The sequence below is a fragment of the Telopea speciosissima genome, chromosome 1 (assembly GCF_018873765.1).
Source record: "Telopea speciosissima isolate NSW1024214 ecotype Mountain lineage chromosome 1, Tspe_v1, whole genome shotgun sequence".
NCBI classification, from domain to species: Eukaryota; Viridiplantae; Streptophyta; class Magnoliopsida; order Proteales; family Proteaceae; genus Telopea; species Telopea speciosissima.
The window spans coordinates 63610739-63633615 of NC_057916.1; the positions used below are offsets into that span (position 1 = coordinate 63610739).

General features: G+C 38.9%; 1 protein-coding gene across 4 annotated transcripts; it reads right to left on the bottom strand.

Annotated features, from left to right (window-relative positions):
- Nucleotides 1-1689: 1689 nt before the first annotated feature.
- On the bottom strand, nucleotides 1690-21293 carry LOC122672679 (casein kinase II subunit beta-1-like). 4 transcript variants are annotated; one of them, XR_006334459.1, is made up of 6 exons: nucleotides 20551-21010; nucleotides 18794-19012; nucleotides 2993-3102; nucleotides 2731-2896; nucleotides 2102-2307; nucleotides 1690-1923 (listed from the first exon to the last, which is right to left on the bottom strand). XR_006334459.1 is itself a non-coding variant. In XM_043870160.1 (6 exons), the coding sequence occupies exons 2-6, from the start codon at nucleotides 20783-20785 to the stop codon at nucleotides 2177-2179; spliced, it is 861 nt and encodes a 286-aa protein (XP_043726095.1). In that variant the 5' UTR covers nucleotides 20786-20882; nucleotides 21141-21293; the 3' UTR covers nucleotides 1735-2176. The 4 variants fall into 4 exon arrangements, 2 of the variants coding, with proteins under 2 accessions (XP_043726095.1, XP_043726087.1); XR_006334458.1 differs by having other exon boundaries at nucleotides 1735-2057; nucleotides 2093-2307; XM_043870160.1 differs by adding an exon at nucleotides 21141-21293 and having other exon boundaries at nucleotides 1735-2307; nucleotides 20551-20882.
- Nucleotides 21294-22877: the final 1584 nt, after the last annotated feature.

Consider the following 22877-nt stretch of genomic DNA (forward strand, 5'->3'; position numbering starts at 1 on the left):
CGAAAGTCTGAAAATATTTCTGTGATGAGACGGCATCACCGTACCGAAATTTTTTTTGTGATGAGACGGCATCACCGAACCGAAAGTCTTTTTGTGATGAAACAAAATCACCAAACCGGAAGTCTTTTTGTGATGAGACGATATCACCAAACCAGAAGTCTTTTGTGATGAGACGGCATCACCGAACCGGAAGTCTTTCTTCAGGGCTCAGAGCCTGTCAGGTTTTCAGGCTCTTTCTTTCTTGGTTTGTCTTCAAGCTCTCTTGGCGGTTCTTTCTTCAAGCTTTTCAGGGTCTTTCTTTCTTGGGATTCCTTTTTCAGGATTTCGTGGGGGTTCTTTCTTCAAGCTTTCTAGGGATTATTTCTTCAGGCTTTTCAGGGTCCTTGGGATTCTTCCCAGGCTTTTCAAAGTATTTCTTTCTTCGTATTCTTCCCAAAATTTGCAGTCTTTCTTTCATGGGATTCTTCCCAAAATTTTTAGGGTTTTTCTTGTTCTTCTTTCAATTTTTGCTAAGATTTCACTTTTGGTATTTGAATTTTTTTTTTTTCTTCTGAAAGAAAATCCCTCTGAAATAGAAAAGATTTTCGTTTTAGTTTGTTTCGTTTAAAGGAATTAAGACTAGGAAATTCTTGAGAACTTGCAAAGAACAATTTCAGGGTTTTATATATGTAAATCTGTGATCATTAAAAGAAGAAGAAAGCAGCATACATGTAAAGCTGTGATCATTAAAAGAAGAAAAAGCAGCACCAACCACTCCCACAGTGTGTGAACGGAAATTCTGATATACTCTTTCAAAGAAAATGAGATTTGATATTCATCTTCAACGTATGGATCGTCTCTGGTTTCAACTCCATTTTTGGAGATTAGTTTAGGTTTCATTCGAATGGGATTCTTTATGGTTTTGAGCTTTTAGTCTGAGAATTCAATGCATTTTTTACGAAACACCAGAGCTATCACCGGCAGCTTCCGCTGTCACAACAGATCACACAACCTTGGTTCGAGATTCCTCTAGTGCAGAAATCTGAAAAATTCTTAAAAAGGTCCTTACAGGTCTAGTTCATATTTCAGATTCTCTTCGTTTTTCTTTATTGGACGTTGGAATTCAAATGGTGACTTTGAGGAGTCTGATGTTGAGACAGGAAGTAATTCTATGAAAGAATTAATGGGAAGGAGAGGACTAAGTATAGAGAGGAAACTAAATAAGCTCGAGCGGGAGGTCTCATGTCGATAGAGACAGACTGGGGAATGTTTAATGAAAGCGTGGACGATGATTTCCACCATCTTAGGCCATGATTTCATATCATTCCATAATTCTTTCATAACAGTAATTAGGTCAAATTATAATCTACACAAAAAAAAAAAAACAAGAGCATTGATTGAAGAAAAAAAAAAAAAAAAATTAGGTGGATTAATGGATTGCAGGTTTTAATACACCAAAAGGGTTAGGTGGCACCCATTTACCATTGAAATAATAAGGTCTGGAGTCCAAAACAATGTAAGATATATTCCTACAATTACCAGGATTATGTCAAACCACACATGGAAAGTGAAAATTTCTACTTTCCTTACCACATGTTTTTCCTTCTCACCTTCCAATTTACATACATGCTGCATGCTGCTGCTTCTTTCCTCTTGTCCCCATCCTACCAACTAACGAGCCAAAAGTGCCGAGTAGATGACGGGCTACACATATCAACACATAGCCTCCTTTATTTTCTCACAATATGTCAAATATTAGTGTTGAATATGAGAGTCTTAAATCTATTTAGTCCTGAGATTAACAGAGAGTTGCATTCTGTTGTCAAAGAATACCAGGTAAAAAGCAAAGGCACAAATAGAACCAGCATGTGGCACAGCAGAGGCCCCTTTCCTGGAATCTGGATGAGTGCCTCAGAGAGCTCAACCATCGAAATGAAATCTAGACTAAGGAACACAGTGTAATGAACTTCAAACACTTATCGACAAAGAGAAACGGCTACAAATGCTCACTGAAATACAACACTAAATTTTAAATAAATAATAGCTCAAAGGTAGGCAAATCGCTTTCCAAATATTTTTGTTGATATATAAAAATTTGACACCATGGAACTCCGAACTCTACCTTGGTCGTAATTAACCATTTCTGCCCAACAGGAGAATCAGCAACAATGCAGCATTTGAAGACGACAGCACAGGGTCATGGCTTGTGGATTTTGAAGCCAAATATTCTTGGAACATAGCTCTGTGATGGCTTCTGCGGCTTGAGGTGCCCATAAGTCATCAAGAACAGGTGAGGAAATGTAGTTCCAAAATACGCTCCATCAATGTCTATGTACAATGAAGGAAACAACTAAAGAGATCCAGCAAAAGAAGCAACGCATAAAAGGTGCAGCCACCCCAAATGTTGACAATCTGTGGGTATCAATTGCAGTAAATCAAACTTCAGTGTGTGCGTGTGTGGTAAGCGGAGAAGGTTCTATTCATGCATTAGGAAACTTGGGCCACCAAACACCCATGCAAATGGTACCAATACTCACACTTGCACCATCCCCTCCCCAACTGAACAGTACCAACACCTCACACACTCCAATTGTCATGCTGATTACAAAGAATTCACATGGTAATTGAAGAGAGAAGATTCTAGTAAACTATCAGTATCAGCCAAGTTTAATAAATGCATAGAAAATAACCACAGAAACACAAGAAGATGATGGTTTCATGCATGCCAAACAAAGATTAATATAAGGATACTGCCTTGGTATTTTGACCGTGGGTAATAGATATCTTCACATTTTGGACAGTAGATCTTCACGGTACTCGATCGGGGAATATCTGATTGACCAACAGGAAGACAAGGTTGTCCACAGCAGTAAACTCTCGGGCATCTCCCAAAGTCATAGTTCTTGTATTTATCCAACTGCACAAATTTCCACAACCAAATCTTAGCCCATCTAAAAGAAAACGCAATTACAAGAAATGGCGATAAAAGACTTGACTTAAGAAAGGCCCTCACCATTGCAGCCATTCCTTTGCTAGTTAATATGTACCGAACATGAATCAGCCCATACAGCATCTCTGCTGCTGACTCAACCAATTCATTTTGTTCCTCAGTGAACATATCCCCTGTAATTTCATACATAAAAACAACTTCTCGTGAACAAATGTGCAATCAAAACAGTAGGTGAAACTTTTGAGAGAAAAAAAAAAGAGAAAAAGGAAATCAGACTGCAGATAAAACCAGGAGCCACATGCTATTCCAAAGGGTATAGAAAATGTGTAGAAGAAAATACCAAAACCTTATGCATATGTTGATGAAAAATGGGCAAACATAGTATGTAGGTGCATGAATCAATACATGAATGCTTCATCCTACACAATTTGGAATGGCACAGGAGTGGTAAAATTGTTAGTTGCATCCAAAAAAATAAGTAATACATCCAGTAAGGGTAGTATAAACTATAAAGTGATGCCACACTCATCAAATGTGCTGGAATGCCATCGTTCAACCACGGGCTGATCACTGATTCAATCTTCAAAGTAAAAGCCAGATCTTGCTACTAGAAAACCGAAGGTGCACACAAATCAAACGAAGGGAGAGTTGAAGCACCTAAAGGAGAATTTGGTGTCTTTCTGGTCAGAATGGAAGCAATCGTCCCTACCGTTGTAAAATAAGATCACCCGGATCTGCCCATTCAAAAGGATCGATTCTATGTCCAAACATCACATACCAGCGGATGTGGTCACCATCATAGGTGCTCAAGATATTGTGTCGGGAGAGGTAGATAGATAGAACTACTAGTTGCTCGATCAGGATCCTAGCTTTATTGCAAGCAAAAAAAAGAAAGACTCTAGTCATGCAAGAGGTCTGTTTCCGCGAACGTGGAGGAATGAAGGCTATTTTTTCAAACCAGATACCTCATACTAAGTGGGAATACGTGACAGACGTCCTGCGAGATGACATCATAGCTTAAGTTACTCAGCAAGCAGAACATACTACATGAGATCTTCAGGAACGTACCATAGACAACTTGATGTTAATCCTGGCCCCTGACATGCTTACTAATAAAAAATTTTAAGGAGAAGTAAACAAGGTACTAAAACTCGGAACTCAGTACCAACTCGGCCCTTGGAAAAACCGAGTCAAGTCGAGTCTAGTCGAGATCTCGCCGAGTTGGTGCATTTTTATTTTTTTTTACTCAAAGCCTCAACTCGGTGGGTTTTAGACCTAGTTTGGGTCTGAAACTTGGTACTCAGCCTATTTTAGGCCATTTAAACACAATGACACTATCAGATTTTGCAAAAACAAAGTCCAAATAGAAGTTTCACTCAGTGGGAAAGCAGGACAGACACTTATGTCAGAAACCAGGACAGACACAGGACAAACATTCTTATTTATGCCTAATATCATTTAAGTAAATGAAATACTATTTCATTTACTTAAGATATTATTCATAAATAAGCAAATACCCCCCCCCCCCTATTTGAATTCAATAAAAACAGTTAAAAAATCAAATTCCAAAAGGGAAAAAATTCAACCCCCGAGTTCAAGAACAAAAACTGGATTTTCGGCTGTAGATGCAATTTTCAACTTTCTAATGCTGCGATTTTTCTCAAATCTAAAAATTCCACAAATCTTAATATGGTAAAACATTGCTAAAAACCAAAAGTGCGGTAAAATATTCATTTGTTTTGAAGTCCAAAAAAATATTTTTATTCAGAGCGATATTGACAGCATTTGCGCACACCAAATTAAGTTTGACCGGTACACAACTCCTTCAATATAAATCATATTTAAGTAATCTTGGACTTGTTGGAAAGCTTTGACCGGTACATAACTCCTTCAATATAAATCAGATTTAAGCAATCTTGGACTTGTTGGAAAGCTATTAAAACAAAACTTTCTAACAAATCCAAGATTGCTTGAATCTCATTTATATTGAAGGAGTTATGTTCCGGTCAAACCTTATTCGATACCATGTCCAAGAACAATATACAGTATCAAACTTGGATCACAACCACAAGTAATATTTTTAGTGCTCTCTATGTGAAACTAATGCATGGATTGAATTTAAAATGTCAATAGGCAACACAATAAGAATTAGGGCAAAAAAACAACTTCTGGGCCTCGAAACCAAGGTTCAAGTTAGCCTGGAGAAAGTCTCAAGTTTCAACAGAGATATAGTCGAAACCGAGACGAACTCGTTTTCTGGCTGGGCGAAACCCGAGTTTTAGAACCTTGGTCGTATCCCATCTCGTTTCGAGTTCTCAAAAAACCGAGAAACTCGGCGAGATCTCGCCGAGTCGAGACGAGTTTAGAACTATGGAAGTAAACAGTTGATTCTTTTCCCAAGTCATCCAGAAAATTAAAAGTGATTTTATGCTCATCTAAGCATCTTGCTGAAACAAAAACTAATCCTTTTCTTTTGGATACTAAACCTTATCTTACTCCGATGAAATTACGTGTGCTTGTGTGCACACAGATGGGTGGTTTTCCTAGTGTCTTCGGTTGTGTTTTACCTGTGCTAAACCAGGGTACCAAGGTACAGGGATAAGAAACTCAGGAGAAATTAAAAGATAGAAAGGAGAGATCGCATGGAAGGAAGGAGAAAAAAGGAGAAGAAGAAATAATGGAAGGGAAGATGGGAGATGTATGCCAACAACAACTCTCGGTACAGCCACTGCTAAAACCTTCAATCAACTCAAAATTTCAATTCATTCTCAAATCTGCTTTACTCTACCGTATTACATTGAATTTAAAGAGAAACACCCCCCCTCCTTACATAAAAAAGGAAACCTCGCTAAATCAGAAACCAGATAAAGTAGAAACAAACTGAAATAGAAACTAAATAACCCAAGCAAAATCCCCTACATATCCACTCAACTTCCTAAAACAAAGAAAATAAAATAAAATAAATATTGCATGTTAATCCCTAATGAATCCAACATCTAATTGCATCACTTAGACATGAATAAACAGATAGAGAAGGCTTTTCAATTTGAGGCATGTGCAACTAAAACCAGTATAATTCCCACGCGCGGCCAAGGATAGATTATAGATGTACACCTATAAGGAATGTAGTATGACTAGCCATTCCTATAAGTGTAGGGTCAGTACTACACATGCATACAAGGCTAGAGATTAAGTGTTTGGTTGTCCATTAGCATGTTCTACCACTGCTGTGCCAGTGGAAAGGGATGGGGGCTAGGGCTACTCAAGTGCTTCATGTGGGAACTCTGCATACTGTCAGCAGGCTCCTTATCAAAATGTTTCACATTGAACTAGACCAGATTGAGGTGGAATGTAACCAGCTCTAGAACAACCATGGGAGTTGTGAGAGCATCTCAAATCACAACAGATTTACAAAAGGTATTCGACTTGAGCCCACTGAATTGGAAATACAACAACAACAAACTCAGCCTTATCCCAACTTAATGGGATCGGCTACATGGATCCTAACAAACAAAGTAAGTAAAACTGAGGACTAGACAAAATAAGGGAATGAAGAAATAGAAAAAGAGGGAAGGGAAATGACAAATGAATGATGTAAAAACAAAAAGGAAAGTGAAAGATAAAAGTAAGAGGAAAGAGGCACAGCCCAGCAAGTCAGAAGAATCTCAGCTAAATAGGGTCTACTATATTGATCCTTGCCCTCCAATAGGCTCTATCCGAGGTCATACCTAGTGGCTGGTACAAGACCTAGACTATGCATGTCCTTCCTCACAACTTCTCCTATGGTCATTTTAGGCCTGCCCCTAGCTCTTTTAGCTCCTTCAATCGGAATCAAATAACTACTCCTTACTAGAGCTTCCATATGCCTCCGTTGTACATGATCATACCACCTCAAACGACTCTCTCAGAGTTTGTCATTGACCGGAGCAACTCCCAAGTCAACTCTAATACGTTCATTCCTTACTTTATCCTTCCTTGTTTTTCCATACATCCATCTTAACATCCTCATCTCTACCACACATAGCTTTGCAATATGACACTTCTTAACTGCCCAACATTCTGCCCCATGCATTATAGCTGGTCGTACAACAGTCCTATAGAACTTTTCTTTAAGCTTTAAAGGAATACGTCGGTCACACAGCACTTCGGATGCACCTCTCCACTTCATCGTCCCACTTTAATTATGTGTGAAACATCTTCTTCTATATCACCTTCTTTATTAATGATGGACCCCAAATATCTAAAATAGTCACTGTGCGGTATCTCTCTTTACTCAATTCACACCATGTCAGTATCCATCATAGTGTTACTAAAATTACACATCATATACTTCGTCTTCGTTCTACTAATCTTAAAACCTCTAGTTTCTAAGGTTGATCTCCAAAGCTCTAACTTAGCGTTAATCCCTGCTTTTGTCTCATCCCCCAAAACAATATCGTCGGCTGCACCACGGGACCTCATCTTGAATGCTCTTGGTTAGGTCGTCCATGATAAGCACAAAAAGATAAGGACATAGGCTGATCCTTGATGTAGCCCAATCGTAATTGGGAATTCCTTGCCCTGACCTCCCACAATTCTCACACTAGTCAGCACGTCCTCGTACATATCTTTTATTACATCCACATATTTACTCGAAACCCCTCTCTTCACTAGAACATGCTGGATTGAATCTCCAGGACTAGGCCATAGGCTTTTTCCAGGTCAATAAAGACCAGCCCACTGAAATGAAAATGGATGAACTAAAATATACATGACGAAATCCCTTGGTATATGTGTTTGCCAGACAAAAGTATTGCAAGACATGTTAAGTAAAAAAGTTTTAAAAGAAGCTGAGCTAAACCAATATAATTGGAATTTAAATTTAATAAAAATAGGACTACGAATGAAGTAGGTAAAAGTAACCAAAAAATGACCAAAAACATCACCAACCAACTGTTTTGTTATATCAGTTCAATCATCAATGAATATGGAGAAAATGAACAAGACATTATGCATAGAACTAGAATTCGGTGGATGAAGATCATCTGTTCACCATTATAATGGACTGTCAACCTGGGCAGTCGCACTGTTGAGTTCCAGGGCTGGTCTCATTTTAATTAAAGTGTAAGCATCATATTCAATTTCAGATATAAGCAAGAACTAGAAACTAACAAGGTAACCATGTATGTTTTAAGAACAAGACGATTGACATTTTGTAATCACAATATACCTAACTATGAAAATAGATACATGCATGTATTTAGTAGTTGTTTTCATATTCCCCAAAACGTATTGCAAATGATGGTATTTGAGAAATTTCTGTATCTGACAGAACAGAATCTCTACTCAGGAAAACAAAAAGTACCCGCTGTATCATTCCCTATATGTATTTCACTCACATATGCTAGGCTAATTAAAAACAGAAATTTGAAAGTTCCCCACAAAACTAAGGATTTAAATCCCAAAAGCCAATGGATTTACATCAATGACTCCTTTAATGTAGAGGTCAATGAATCATCAACCACTGGGAAAAAGTATTATCCACAATATAAAGAATCTCAAATCCAGTTCAATTGTAGCGTATGCTTTCAAGAATAAAGATAAAGCTCACAATTATTATATTACATGAGCATGTATATGCTATGTAACCTTTTCCCTTTAGTTTCATATCTAATACAGATTGTACTACAGAAAGGAAAAGGCAAAAATTGAGCCAACCCAATTCACCAGCAGACAGCCTACGCTACCCACCAACCATCACCTAGTATCTCCTAGGAATTTTAACAAGAGTTCTGCTAACCTCACCTAAACGTCTGCGAGGGTGGCTCACAGCCCTATTCAAACAACCCACTCGGGATCCATCTTATTGGACTTTGGGGTCACAGAAGCTGTGAGGTTAGCATTTTCAATATAATAGCATTGATCATAACTTTCTCAGAACTATTAGAGGAAGAGCCAGGGGTGTCAACTGGTCTGTCTCACTAGGGCCTTAATCGGTCCTGCACATCTGATGCCCAAGATCGAAACCGACCAAATATATATCTTCAGTCCTCAAAGCCAAAACCGAGACTAGTGAAGTTGGGCAGTTATTGGTCCTTAGTTGGTTCTCACTAATCAGTCTTAACTGGTCGGTGTTAACCGGATGGTATGATTTTGAACCGATAAACCATCGGTTCCAAACCAATAAAAAATTCAAGGTGGGCATCCCTTATTAATACACTTAGCTCCTTCTCCCCTTTACTCTAGTTGATGTGGGACGTAATAGATTTATTCCCAAAATCAATATGACAGAAAAATGAACACAACAATTAACAGTAAGAGATTCGATTAGGAACCATACCCGGATCCATATCGCTTGTCGAAGAACTCCTCTGTTGCTCCTCTCCATTGTCGGTCTTGTCTGCTCCCTTCTCTACAAAAATTGTCAATGAGAACAACTAATGGGCATTGTTATCTTTATATAGACAGGGAGCAGGGACCAACCCTAAAATAAGAGCAATTGGGCCTCTCCCATAATAAGGCCCAATTACTAATAGGCCCACACAACACTATACACTTAAAGGCGGTTAAGTGAAGCTCATAAAACCCACTAAGGAAATCACCCCCAATTGGGATCCATCCAACAAGGTCTATCAATCAACACCCATCCACTAATCTAAACCCAAACAATGACTGATGCTAACCCATTCATGTCGAAAACATTATACCTTGTATCACTCAATCTAGCCTCTAGCATCTCTTTTGGTCTTGAAAACCCACTTACATCCAATTGATCTACTGCCCTCAGGCAGCTCAACTAAGTCCCAAACATCATTAGCCTTCATGAAATTTAACTCATCACACCATTGCATCCATCCACTACGAAAAATGGGAACTGTCAACTGCCTGCTAAAAAGTCATAGGAAGTAATAGTATCAGACCCAACACCTATGTCATACTCATGCTCTTGCAGACAGACGACATAATCACTAGAAATGATGGACCAGCGAGTCCTCTGACCTCCTCAATGGTCCATCTGCATCTGCTAGCTCAACAAGGGTCTGATCTATTATCAGAGCCATAGGCTCTACTGTGTAGGCTCCACAGATTTCTGACCGGAACATCCACTTCCTCAACAAGTGTACATATAACAGTGGATGGTGGGAACTGAGGTATTGGTACGACAACATACTCCTCCTCGACAATTAAGTTACGTGGCTGAGTGGTCCGAATGCTCATATCATCTTCAAAGAAAACAGCTCGCTCAGATTCAATAACTCTAGTAGTGTGAGACAGGAAATACAAAATCTGTAACCTCTTGACCTATTAGAATAACTAATAAAAATGTCCACTGATAGTCCTAGGATCAAGCTTCATTGTCTGTGGGTTATAGGGTCTCACCTCTGGTACACATCCCCAAACATGCAGATGACATATACTGGGATTTCTGCCATATAGCTCATGTGGCTTTGGAACTGATTTACTTGGCACCTTGTTCAAGTTATATACAATTGTCTTCAATGCATCTCCCCATAGGAAATTAGGTAAAATAGTATTACATACCATGCTCCTCACCATGTGCATGAATGTACACTTTCGGCTTTCAGAGAAATCGTTGAACACAATAATAAGAGATTTGATTAGGAACCAAATAGAGATCCAGATCGCTTGTCGAATAATTCCTTTGACGCTCGTCTCTCTCGCTTGTAGGTCTTGTCTGCCCTTTCTATACACAACTTGCATGTGATAGCAACTAATAGGGTATTCCTACCTTTATAAAGACGGGGAGCAGGGACCAACCCTGAAATAAGATCAACTAGGCCTCTCCCATGATAAGGCCCATACAACACTTTACACATTAAGGCTTTTAACTGAAGCCCATAAACCAATTAAGGAGATCACCCCAATCGGTCCAACCAAGCCTACCAATCAACACTAATCCACTAATCTAAACCCACGCAATGACTGATGCTAGCCAATTCATGTAGAAAACATTACATTCTCCCACTGATCACATATATAGGAAGTGTTGAAAAACTCACCTTAAAACATTACACCCTTTGGTTCAAGTAAGAACACAAACAGCCAATCGGAAGTGTCGTCACATATTACGTAGACATAGGACACTATACGTCAAAGTGCTTGCACACTGACCCGCTTTTGGGCTACACATATGTAAAGGAGCGGTATGGAAGTTGCATGTCAACAGTAATCGGAAATGTCAAATCCAAATCGATCCCGACTTCAGACTGAAGTCAGTAGTTACTCCATCATTGGGAGCTCATTGGAGTCATTCTTCACATGGCGAACTTGCCACCAGAATTACCAAAATTAGTTACTTCATACAGAAGCTCACTGGGATTGGATCAGTAAGTCCCCATACACTAGCCCAAGTCCTCATGTTGAGTAAATCTATAAGCTCGCATTAAATATGCATCTTCTATGCAACCTCTAGCCCATGAGGGGGATAACACTAAGCATCGCCTGTAGCATCATTATGAGGCAAATAGCAAGTGTATGTACATGTACAAATAACAGAAATAATATGGCCAAAAACATCAAACAACAATGACAATACATAAAAGCAAGATATTATTGAATCAATAAATAATAAATATTGTTTGCATCAATAAAACAAAACTAACCAAATACAATCAACGCATGTCTCAAAATCAAAAATGCCAATCTGGTGAAAATCACCATCTTTAATCAAACATTCCATCCTTAGTTTAGAAATATGCCTCAAAACGCTTGTGCCACAGCATCAAAAAATTTTCATCAAATCTCCGACATTTAGAGCCCAAAGCAACATGGACCGAGTTTCCCTCCACCCACGGTGAACGGGTTCTCATTCACCGAGGGGCAGGAGAGGGCGGGAATGGGTATCGGGAGGGTATTTTGGAACATACTAAAACCCTAGGAGGGGTTTGTGAACCCTAGGATGATCGGTGAACCGTCCTCTATGGGTGGAAAAAAACTTTGTCCAAGCAACATTAACAGGAGAGGAGTTATCAATAGGTGAAGTACATAAATCAAGCTTATAAAGGCCATCAAATAATGAAGCTGAATAAGTTTTCATCTAAGTGATAGAACATAAACAACATTGTTCAACTCCAAAACAAAACCAGAAGATAAAACCAAATCAACTATACATAATCTACTTAGATCTTCTCGCCATTCCCAATGTAAATGTGCAGCTCCCCATCATTTGGTCTCCTCTTGTTTCTTAAATCCTACACAAAATTTATAATATGAATGTTTGCACCGGTATCAAACCACCAAGATCAAGGAGAAACATTGATTAGATTCAACTCAGAACATACTAGAGCTAGAGGGTACCTACGAGAGATCATGAAGATGAGAAACCACAAGGGCAACATTCTTTTCTTTCATATCCTTGAAGTTGTAAAAGTGAACTTTCTTGTGGCCAACCATTTTGCAGTAGTTACACTTGCTTTAAAGCCCTTGGACCCATAACCTTTTCCTTTGAAACTCTCCTATCTAAGCTTATAAAATTGAGTGGCCTTGTTGAACTTTTCAAACTTTCCTCTAGACTTCTTGGTATTATTCTTGTTAGCTTCATGGGTGACCAACTGCACTGTGTTGCCTTTCTTCTTCTTGCCAAAGGATGGAGGCCATCTGTCCAATCGTCGATTCCAGACGATAGCATTATATGATGCCTTAAGGGCATCTAAGGAGGAAGGGACTGCATGACCTGACATACTAGGAAAGCATATGAAATCTTTACATCCATAGTAGTTAGTTTATTTGCATACTCAAGTCATTTTCAAAATGTGATTGCGAACACCACTCACTCCTTTGTACAGTGTAGTTGTGAACAACTCCAAATATATACCTCTTTCTACCTTGTCATGCTTTTCAAACTTTTTCCCAACTATTCCTTTTCCTTTAAAACTCTTCTATCTAAGCTTATAAAATTGAGTGGCCTTTTTGAACTTTTCAAACTTTCCTCTAGACTTCTTGGTATTATTCTAGTTAGCTTCATGGGTGACCAACTGCACTGTGTTGCCTTTCTTCTTCCTTGAATCCTCTTATTGCAAAAGGATAGAGGCCATCTGCCCAATCGTTGATTCTAGACGATTAGCATTATATGATGCCTTAAGGGCATCTAAGGAGGAAGGGACTGCATGACCTGACATACTAGTAAAGCATATGAAATCTTTACATCCATAGTAGTTAGTTTATTCGCATACTTAAGTCATTTTCAAAATGTGACTGCGAACACCACTCACTCCTTTGTACCGTGTAGTTGTGAACAACTCCAAATATATACCTCTTTCTGCCTTGTCATGCTTTTCAAAAAATTTCCCAACTATTCCTTTGCTTTCTTGTGTTCAATAATGCTCTCCCTGATAGTCTTGTCAACAGTGTGCCTTACTATCAAAAGACAGCCTGTTTGATTCCTCCCATTCCTTGGAGATAACCATGGGCTTCATTACTATGGTTAGTTGTGGGTATGAGAGGCTCATCAATCGGCAAGTGTCCAAGCGCATGATTCACATTTAGGGATTCAAGCCATTCCTCATAGTTTGTGTCATTGAGTGCCTTGATAGACGCAAGGTAGGATACCAAAACTAGTAAACACAAGACATTAGTTTACCCAAACAATATACATAATCAAGCATCATACATGACAACATGCCACTAATAATAATAACGATAAACCTGACCAAGTGGGCAGTTGATCTTCCAGTCTCGTTTCCACAATAAAATAAAATAAAAACCCAAAAAAACTGAGTAAAAAGTCCAGCGTCACACCTAGGTGGCAAGATCGTCCAACACGCAATGGACTCTTTTAGAGTAAGGCAGGATGCTTGAAACAACACTTTCTCAAGAAACCTGTCACTTGTGGTGGCAAGACAAAGACTCTCAAATCCATGAAGCTCAACATCACCCTCACTCGATCGAGTGGGACCAACCAAATGAAGACTCACCTGTGGTGGCAAGAGCACAACATTTGCCATATGGTTTCCTCAAGGGAAATCTATAAAAAAAAACATTGTCGGGGGCAGTTCTATACCCTGAGCAAATAGTCCGATGAGCGGAAACGTCATCACTCAAGTAAGTGAGTGGTGTTCGCAATCACATTTTCACATTTTGAAAATGACTATGCGAACAAACTAACTACTATGGATGTAAAGATTTCAGATGTTTTCCTAGTATGGCAGGGCATGCATTCCCTGCTCAGTTTGACGCCCTCAAGGAATCCTATTGTAGAAAACCTAAGACCTGTAACCAGTAACTTGAGAAAGAAGAGAAGAGAGAATGAGAGAATAATAATTTGTTGTATTCTTTGTTAGGTAAGCCCCTCTATTTATAATAGAGGGGAAATTACAAAGAGACTAAACTAGGCGATGTGGGACTAAAGCCCACATAGCCGACTTAAACTTAATAACATAAAAATAAAATTACCCCAAAAGGACCAGAATACCCCCCACGGTATTCTGGATTACATATTCCAACACTCCCTCTCAAGCTAGATTATACAAATAAGTAAAGAAAGAAGATCCAGCTTGAACTAAAGGAAAAAAAAACTCCTAATAATACTAACACTCCCCCTCAAGTTGGCACATACAAGGTACTAATGCCCAACTTGAACAAAATGGGAAAAACTAAGTTGCAGCAGAATCCGGCTTGACATATGAATGCAGCTCCCAAATAAACCTTCAAGAACTTAAAAAAATAGATCTTCAAAACTTATACAGACATGATCAGCAAACCGGGACTGGAATGTCTTCCAAAAAAGGTAGCTTTCAACGATTTTCAATAGCTATCCAGTGATGAATCTCAGGCTGTCATAGTGACATAGAATCTTGACGGGAAATAACTAGAACAGCAAACAATGAAAACAAACTAAATCAGGTAGCGGAAAAAAACTGTATCAACCCAACTGAAAGTCCTCAAATAGGCAACAACTAAATATCTTCAATACTTCAATCTCCCCTTACGGCAAACTCAACCCAATAACAAAGTAGATACCTATTGGCAATGGTGAAAACTCTGATTTTCTATGTTTTGCACCAAGTGTTCCTATAAGTTCTGCTTCTACAATGTATGTAGGTGTATTGTACATAATCCCCCCCTCACGTGTAGTACACGTGGACATAACAGAGATGTTGTAAGAGATGGGGCAAAAACATAATATTCCAGAATTTTACAAGAGGTGCCAAGGGTAATGGAAAAGGAAGAAATGGCAAATTAAAGAATACCATTAACTTCCAAAGGGGTTATGGGTATATGCCAAATGTATGGGATGTGAAGGGAATTAGAATTATTGAAAGGGAATGGTGTTGGAAAAAAGGATGGCATGGCTGTAATTTGGTGGAAATCCACTTTTAAATACAATCCAAGCCAAAGGGCAAACTGATAATAAACCAGAATTTTCAAGGGTCAATTGGGTAGTAAAATAGGGGAATGTATGAAAAAATAATGGCAGTTCCGTAAATAACCAGAATTTTGCAAGGGGTCATTTGGTAGATAAAGAGGCAATGGGACATGATGGGAATTAAAATTATTGTAAGGGGACAAACTAGGAAGGGCTATAAAATATAGGCTAAGTGGAATAAAAAGAGAAAGGAGGGGTAATATAGTAAATAAACAAGAGCCATCCTTCTTAACAAATAAGAATAATAGTCTTCTTCAACCTTCGATAGTTTGCTGGAACAAGGAGGGCGGTAGAGCCAGGTCTGCTTTCAGCCATGAGAACTCAGCAATAGGAGTTTTGATGGGAGCTGTTACTTTGGGAAGAGGTCGAAAACTTGAATACCTTCAGGAAAGAGATTGAACTCCAGCCACATACGAGATAAACAAGAGATTGCCAAACAGAGGCAAAGAAACCCATCGAAACCAGCAATGTTTGCAGTAGAAACAAAATCCACACAACTCCAAATAGAAGGTCAAAGAATAAATAAAAATCCTGCAACTCCAATCTGGCGGTAGGACTCAGAACCAGATATGATTTCCAACTGGTTTCTTACAACTAAAGAGGATTACACTTCAAAAAGGGAAGCAGCGGTAGATATTTGTTCCGTTGAAGGATGGTGGAAGAACAGCTTCAATCAAACCAGCAGCAACCAATCGAACCAGTACGTTGATAACAACAAACCTACCAGTAAGCCAATAGCATCAAGCTATCAACAAATAACAAATCAGGAACTGAGAAATCGACTTCAAACAATAGCCCCAACTAGCAATCGACAACAGCAAAACAGAAACAGAAAACGTAAATTCAGATTGGGTTTTTCTGAGGGTTTTGAATCGTTGCCAGCAACCAGCAAAGAGAGTGGAAACCTAAACTGGGATGCACGCCATCAAACGGGAGCACTCTCACCAGATATAACAGCAGCGGCTGTAGGGGATGCGCACCATCAAAACGCAGTTGTGATAAATCTTCATCGAAACCATACGAAACCCTAGTTCTCCTTCTTTTATGAACTAGGGTTTCTCCATAAATTGGAGAAACTTGGAACGACTCTCAAATCGGCAATCTTGGAGAGAATCAGTTACTGGTTGCCTAGCTCTGATACCATGCAGAAACCCTAAGACCTGTAACCAGTAACTTGAGAGAGAAGAGAAGAGAGAAAAGAGAGAATGAGAGAATAATAACTTGTTGTATTCATTGATAGGTAAGCCCCTCTATTTATAACAGAGGGGAAATTACAAAGAGACTAAACTAGGCGATGTGGGACTAAAGCCCACATAGCCGACTTAAACTTAATAACATAAAAATAAAATTACCCCAAGAGGACCAGAATACCCCCACGGTATTCTGGATTACATATTCCAACACCTATAATGCTAATAGTATAGAATGGAAGATAGGAAAAATGACATCCATCCTTGTGCAAGAAGAGGAATCAAGGAAAAGAAAGGCAACGCAATGCAATTGGTCACCCATGTGGGTAAAGCTACTTTTACCCACATGGAATGCATAATTTGTTCTTGTTGTTGGTTTGAACTTAGTTAAATTATGGAATTGCCATATCCTCATTACTTGCGTTGTGAAGTAACAGGGTGGAACCATAGCCGAACCAAACAAGGTTTTTAAACCCCGAGATCGCATCAATTGGTATCAGGGCCGAACCTGAGGCTCCATCATGGAGGTTGATGATTCACTCCGTTCAAGTATTCATGAATTTCGTACACTTAGTCTGCAAACGGAACTTTATCAACTTGATCTCAGAACAGATTGTCGAAAGATTAGTGATAATACCGACCGCTTCTATGATGAAGTGTCAAGCATGATACAAGCTTCAAAGATGGCAGAAAAGGGGGACAACGAAAGTGATGATCAAGATGAAGTAAACTGTCTGATCAAGATTGAAGCTTAGGAATTAATTGACGGTATGACTGAAGATATTAAACCCCACGATTAGATTCCAATCAGAGAGATATGATTTGCCTATGATTGTTAGGAGATCGCAACGGTAGATCGTGGGATGAACTGGACTATCGCCCCATTAAAGCCGATGATTGTGGATGTCGATCAACTGGTGGTGATTCTCCCATTTTACAAAGCTCGAGGGCAAGTTTTTCTCAACACCAAGGGAATTGGTGAGATTCGTGGCTGAAACAGCTTAATCAGACTGGCCACCGGACCAAGAATTGGGTCCAAGTTTGGTTGTGGTTCAGTAGGTTATTAGAAATTTATTTTGAATTATCTTGTAATCTTTTATATTGGAGTTTTAGATAAGAGTTAAGATACTAGGAGATATTTTCCCTATTTCAAGGTTCCTAGTTTTTTAATTCCTAGTTGAGAGTTGGTTTCTATTTTAGGAGTCTTCTATTTTCACAAAAATGATTGTAACCTCACTGCCAGAGAAGAATGGAATGAATTAAGAATTGGTTTGAGTTGTCGTGGCGTGGCGTGGCGTGGTGTGGTGTGGGCGTGCCTAGCCCTCGTTTTCGTTTTATCCGTGGCCCGCTCTGAAAAGTGTTCGCTGGAACTCCATCTCCTTAACCTGTACCCGTCAATAAATCAGGGAACCCCTTCTATTGTTTGGGGCAACTTAGCTTCTAGGTTCTCCTTTCTTTTGCTTCCCCATTGATCCTCTCCTCCTTCCTTCCAGATATTGTTTCGATTTCTCTTTGGTGCGCTTCCGCTGCTCTGAAAAGTGTTCTCTGGAACTCCATCTCCTTAACCTGTATCAGTCTATAAATCAGGGAACCTCTTCTATTGTTTGGCGACTTAGCTTCTAGGTTCTGAGGGCACGTAAATCTACCAGTAGAAAGAACCAACTCAAGTTGCAGAGTTGATTATGTTCTTACCGCCATTAGTGAGTTTCAGGAGCTGGTCTTTGGATTGATGCTTGCTTGATTACGTTGCTATGGTTCAAACATATAGTGAGGCATTGCGAACCTATCATTGTTTTCTTGTGTTATTTGGAGTCCTAGATGACAGGCTGGACTGATCGCAAGAAGCTCCCTTCGCTGGTTCTGTACAGCAATGCTAGCAAAGTACCTCTCACAACAAATAGAGAACTAAATCACAACAGCATCAATAGAAATCAGGGGAAAAAGGCAAAGGTGATGAGCAAGAAGTGGTCTCCTGGTAGCTAAGGCAACAAAGCAATGAACCAACAAATTTTCTCCATGATGGACTTGATTTAGGCATAACTGCCAGAGTCATATACTGATATACATATGATTCAAATTCAAATTTGATGCTTTGCCTTTTACCCGGGTGGTATACCCCAATTTTTCTTCTGATTAAAAACCTTACAGATAATCAACTGAAAAATGAATTGGCCAATATTTTAATAAAGCAATAAGCTCTAAAGTAATCAACACGAAATCAATCAAGAACGAAGCAATCAGCATAAAACAGCACAAAACACTGGAAGAGCACTTCTCAACCAAAAACAAAAAAACACAACCAATGCTTACCATGAGAAGATTCAACATCCAAAATCAGATCAAGTGCATAATCGTAGTAAGGAACTTGACTGCTCAACCCACAAAGGTTAAAATCATCCTGGATGTACTCATCATCAACTTCACAGAAGAACTCATTTCCACGTAGATTGCAAAACCATGAGATCCAAGATGTATCATCGCCATCAGAACCACTGACATCAGATTCTTCACTGTCTGTTTCAGATTCCTCTGAAATTATGCAAACATGAACTACATCAGCAAAATAGCAAGAATAATATTGCAGAGCCTGTATGCTAGAACCCCGTCATACAGTTTGATACTAAGCAGAATAACGTTACACTCCCAAGGATGATAAGGGACCAATTAAAATCAAAAGCATCATAGATAATGCACAATAAGAACCAATGGACTCCACAAACTAAAATCATATGGAACTAAGAAAACCCATGAGTTCCACATCCAATATAATTTATGTAGATAAGTAGGATAAGAAGTATACATCATCCTGTAGAGTACAAAGCTTTCTGATAAAAAAAAATTGGAAACAATTAGAATCATCCGATATAGCAAAATAACTGGTTGCACTTTTTATGGTGATTAGAGAACGTAGAAAAATACGTGATTCGAAAAGGAGGCAATACCACCATTATTAACATAGTTGTCACGGTGTCTACACGATCCTAGGTGTTGGAGGAGGGAAGAAGTCAAAGCGACACCAACAAGGCATCAGGCGTTGCCTGGAGACCAAAGCACCCTTCCAGCAAAGGGTGCATGGACACATAAGCAACACCTTGACAACTATGCTTAATTGATTATCAGACACCTGTCAAATTCCAATTAAGGGCTGACTAACACATCAATAACAAATTGATAAGGCTCACCACCCAGACAATCTTTCTCCAGGAAAATGAATATTTATGAATAGTTGTATATTTTTATTATATGACCTTGTTTCATACACATAACACAATGACCTCCCTACTGAGAAATATTTGAAGATGGTCACTATAGTTTTGGAAAATCAAAGAATTAGTTGACTAGCATCAAATATATATAGGATAAGCCCAACTGTTTTTCCATCGATTCATGGTTAGAGAGCCCACTATTCCAGATTCATGATATCAAAATGGGGTCGATTCATGGTTACATAATCTCTGACCCCACTGACCCGAACTCAATTCACAAACCCAAAACTTCCAAGTCCGAACAATTCGTATTTGTACCAACTGCCCACTTCTAACTGCTGTAGGCAGAGATTTCTGAAGTAAACAATCTCTCAACTGTGACCGATCAGTCAAAGCTGCAAGCAACAAAAGTTCTTTGTCCACAAGAGCCAAATTTGTACTCTGTGAGCTAGATTGGATCATTCGAAGTCTCTAGCATTCAAGTAGCACCAACAACTTTCTCAATAGCCAACGTTAAATCAATCTGACCGTAAAAACCATAGTGCTGGAAAAAAAACCTAGCTCATCATTCACAAGATATTAAACTAAGAACAGCCTAACACTAAAACAGCTCTTCCCCACCCCCACACCCACCCCCCCCCCCACCCAAAAAAAAAGAAGGCAAAGGTCAATAACTGCAAACTAAAATTTCAAATCTAAGCTAGCAAAGTATCTCTCACACGAGGATATGATAAAATATAACAAAAACAAAACACTCACACACGCACAATATTCAATTACACATCACAGACGGAGGGGTACTAACTAATTGAAGCTAACCCAAGGAAAATAAAACCAAGGTGAAGAAGTAGTAAAACTGACCGTCGGAGCACTTGTTCTTGGAGAGAGACGCAGAGCGAGTGTCCCTGTGATCAGGCGGCAGTTTACCAGCTGAGGTTGACGGAACAGACAACCTATCCTTGTCCTTTCCATTCAATCCCTTAGACGTCGAAGGAGACGATTTCTCCAGAACCTTATCTAACGCATCATTGATCCGCTTGCGGTCGATAGGACCGATCTCCGACTTAGATCCGCCTCCTCCTCGATCTCTATACATGTCCTCCCCTTTTCTCTCCCCGATTCCACACCTTTGATCGCATAAAAATTCCTCAAACTCCTCCCCCCAACATAATGATAATAAAACCTAGATTTCTGATTTTTAAAAAAATAACAACAATACACTACAAATCAGAAAGGAAGAAGCTTGATGATTTGATGAAGGCAGAAATTTGTGGAAAATTGCAGAGAGGGATAAGATCTAAAGAGTGAACAGGCTAGGGTTTAGAAGGGGAAAAAAAAAAAAGAACGCTTTGAGCTTTTAGGTTTCGGAAGGGATGGAGAGAGAAAGCCAACCCCTCTCTCTATTCTCTGTTTTGATTTGTTTATTTCTTTTCCTCGACCTCGACCTCGACCTCGACCTCTATTGCTCTCGACAGAAACGCGAGAACAGAGAGAAAGAGGGTGTGAAGGTTAAGAAAGTTCGCCCCCTCGGCTCCGGCGAGGTTGCTATTGCCGACGGGAACTTTTTAGTAATTAGTCGCATAGAACATATAATAGCTTTCGATTCCAGCTTTGGTTTTGGTTACTGTGTGGCTTCTGGATTCCATCAATCCATCCTGGAATAACAAACTTCATTTATTAATTAATTGATATTTTTGGAAGTTAATTAATTAATAAACCATTCCTATACCGACGTTATGGGAAATATCTGGTTTTTTTATGAATGAACCGGGCAACTGATGTCTTTGGTCCGACCAACCAGGGTTGATCTGTATTGTTTCCTAAACCATTGTCAACAAAATTTGGATGAATTGGGACTATTTTGGGGAAAATGAACTTTATCTGGGTTTAGCGCCTCCATGAGTCTATCTCTCTTCACCCTTTATGAAATGAGTCCGACCAATCAGGGTTGATCTGTATTGTTTCCTAAACCATTATCAAAAAAATTTGGATGAATTGGGACTGTTTTTTGGGGAAAATGAACTATATCTGGGATTAGTGCCACCATGAGTCTATCTCTCTTCACCCTTTATGAAATGACATATTTATCCCTTTGTTTTTTTTTTTTTTTCTTTTTATCATATCCTACCCTTAGTTAGTAAATACGCATATTATACGTGTATCTGAATTTTTTAATGTATAATACTCCCGTCCCTATATTTTCCCATATTTTTATAAAAAAACATGTTTTTTAATCGATCGAGTATTATACTCGTATAATACGTGTATTATATGTTTTTTTTTTTTTTTTAAATACCCAAAAGATTAGAATTTAGGGAGACGATTTCACTTTCCCTTTCGTCCCTTTTGATTTGCATTGAACATCCAACCATAGCAGGCAACAGTAGCCGCCCTCCATCTCCAATCATCCTCCCCATCTCCGTTCAACAAAACGGCACTTAAGTCTTGTATTCTCCTCTTGTTTCTCTGGTTTTTGAACTTTGATGGTGGTAGTAAAGCAAATGAATCTGGTGTGATATTGGCGAGAACGACTCAATCTCTATTCTATTTTATTCTTGTTTTTCTGTTTCTTGTAGCTAATGTGTACAGTGGAGATCCATATCTGGAACTCTCCCTCTTGTCTTGTGTTGGTTAATTAGTAGAAACTCATCCCCCTTCACAAGAACACATCTGGATAAAAATATATGGTTATCTCATTGTAGATAGAAAGAAATGTAATGTTGGAAGAATGATTTAATGATAAGGTAATCAACTTGCTCATCTCATTTTCAAACAATCTACATTCATTTCTTGTAGATTATTGATATTTTGGTATATTAAATGATAATCTTAGAGATGTTATATAGCATATTATATTATTGTGTTTATTTTAGTTCATAAAATCATGATATTATTTTGTTTATTAGGTGGTGAACGCATGTTATATAATGAATATATGTCCGTTTTTTTTAAAGTATTATTGCCGTCTATGCCATATTATACCTGTATTAAACGCGTACCGTATTATTACCGTATGCGTTTTATAAAGCTGGATTTTCGAAAAGTATTATTACCGTCTAGTCCGTTTAATTGCCATACGTATCCATTCCCGTTCAATTGCCGTTCCCGAACTTACTAACTAAGATCCTACCAAGGGCCCATGGGTAAGGATGTAAACGGATCGGATTCGGCTCGGATAGTGCTAAATT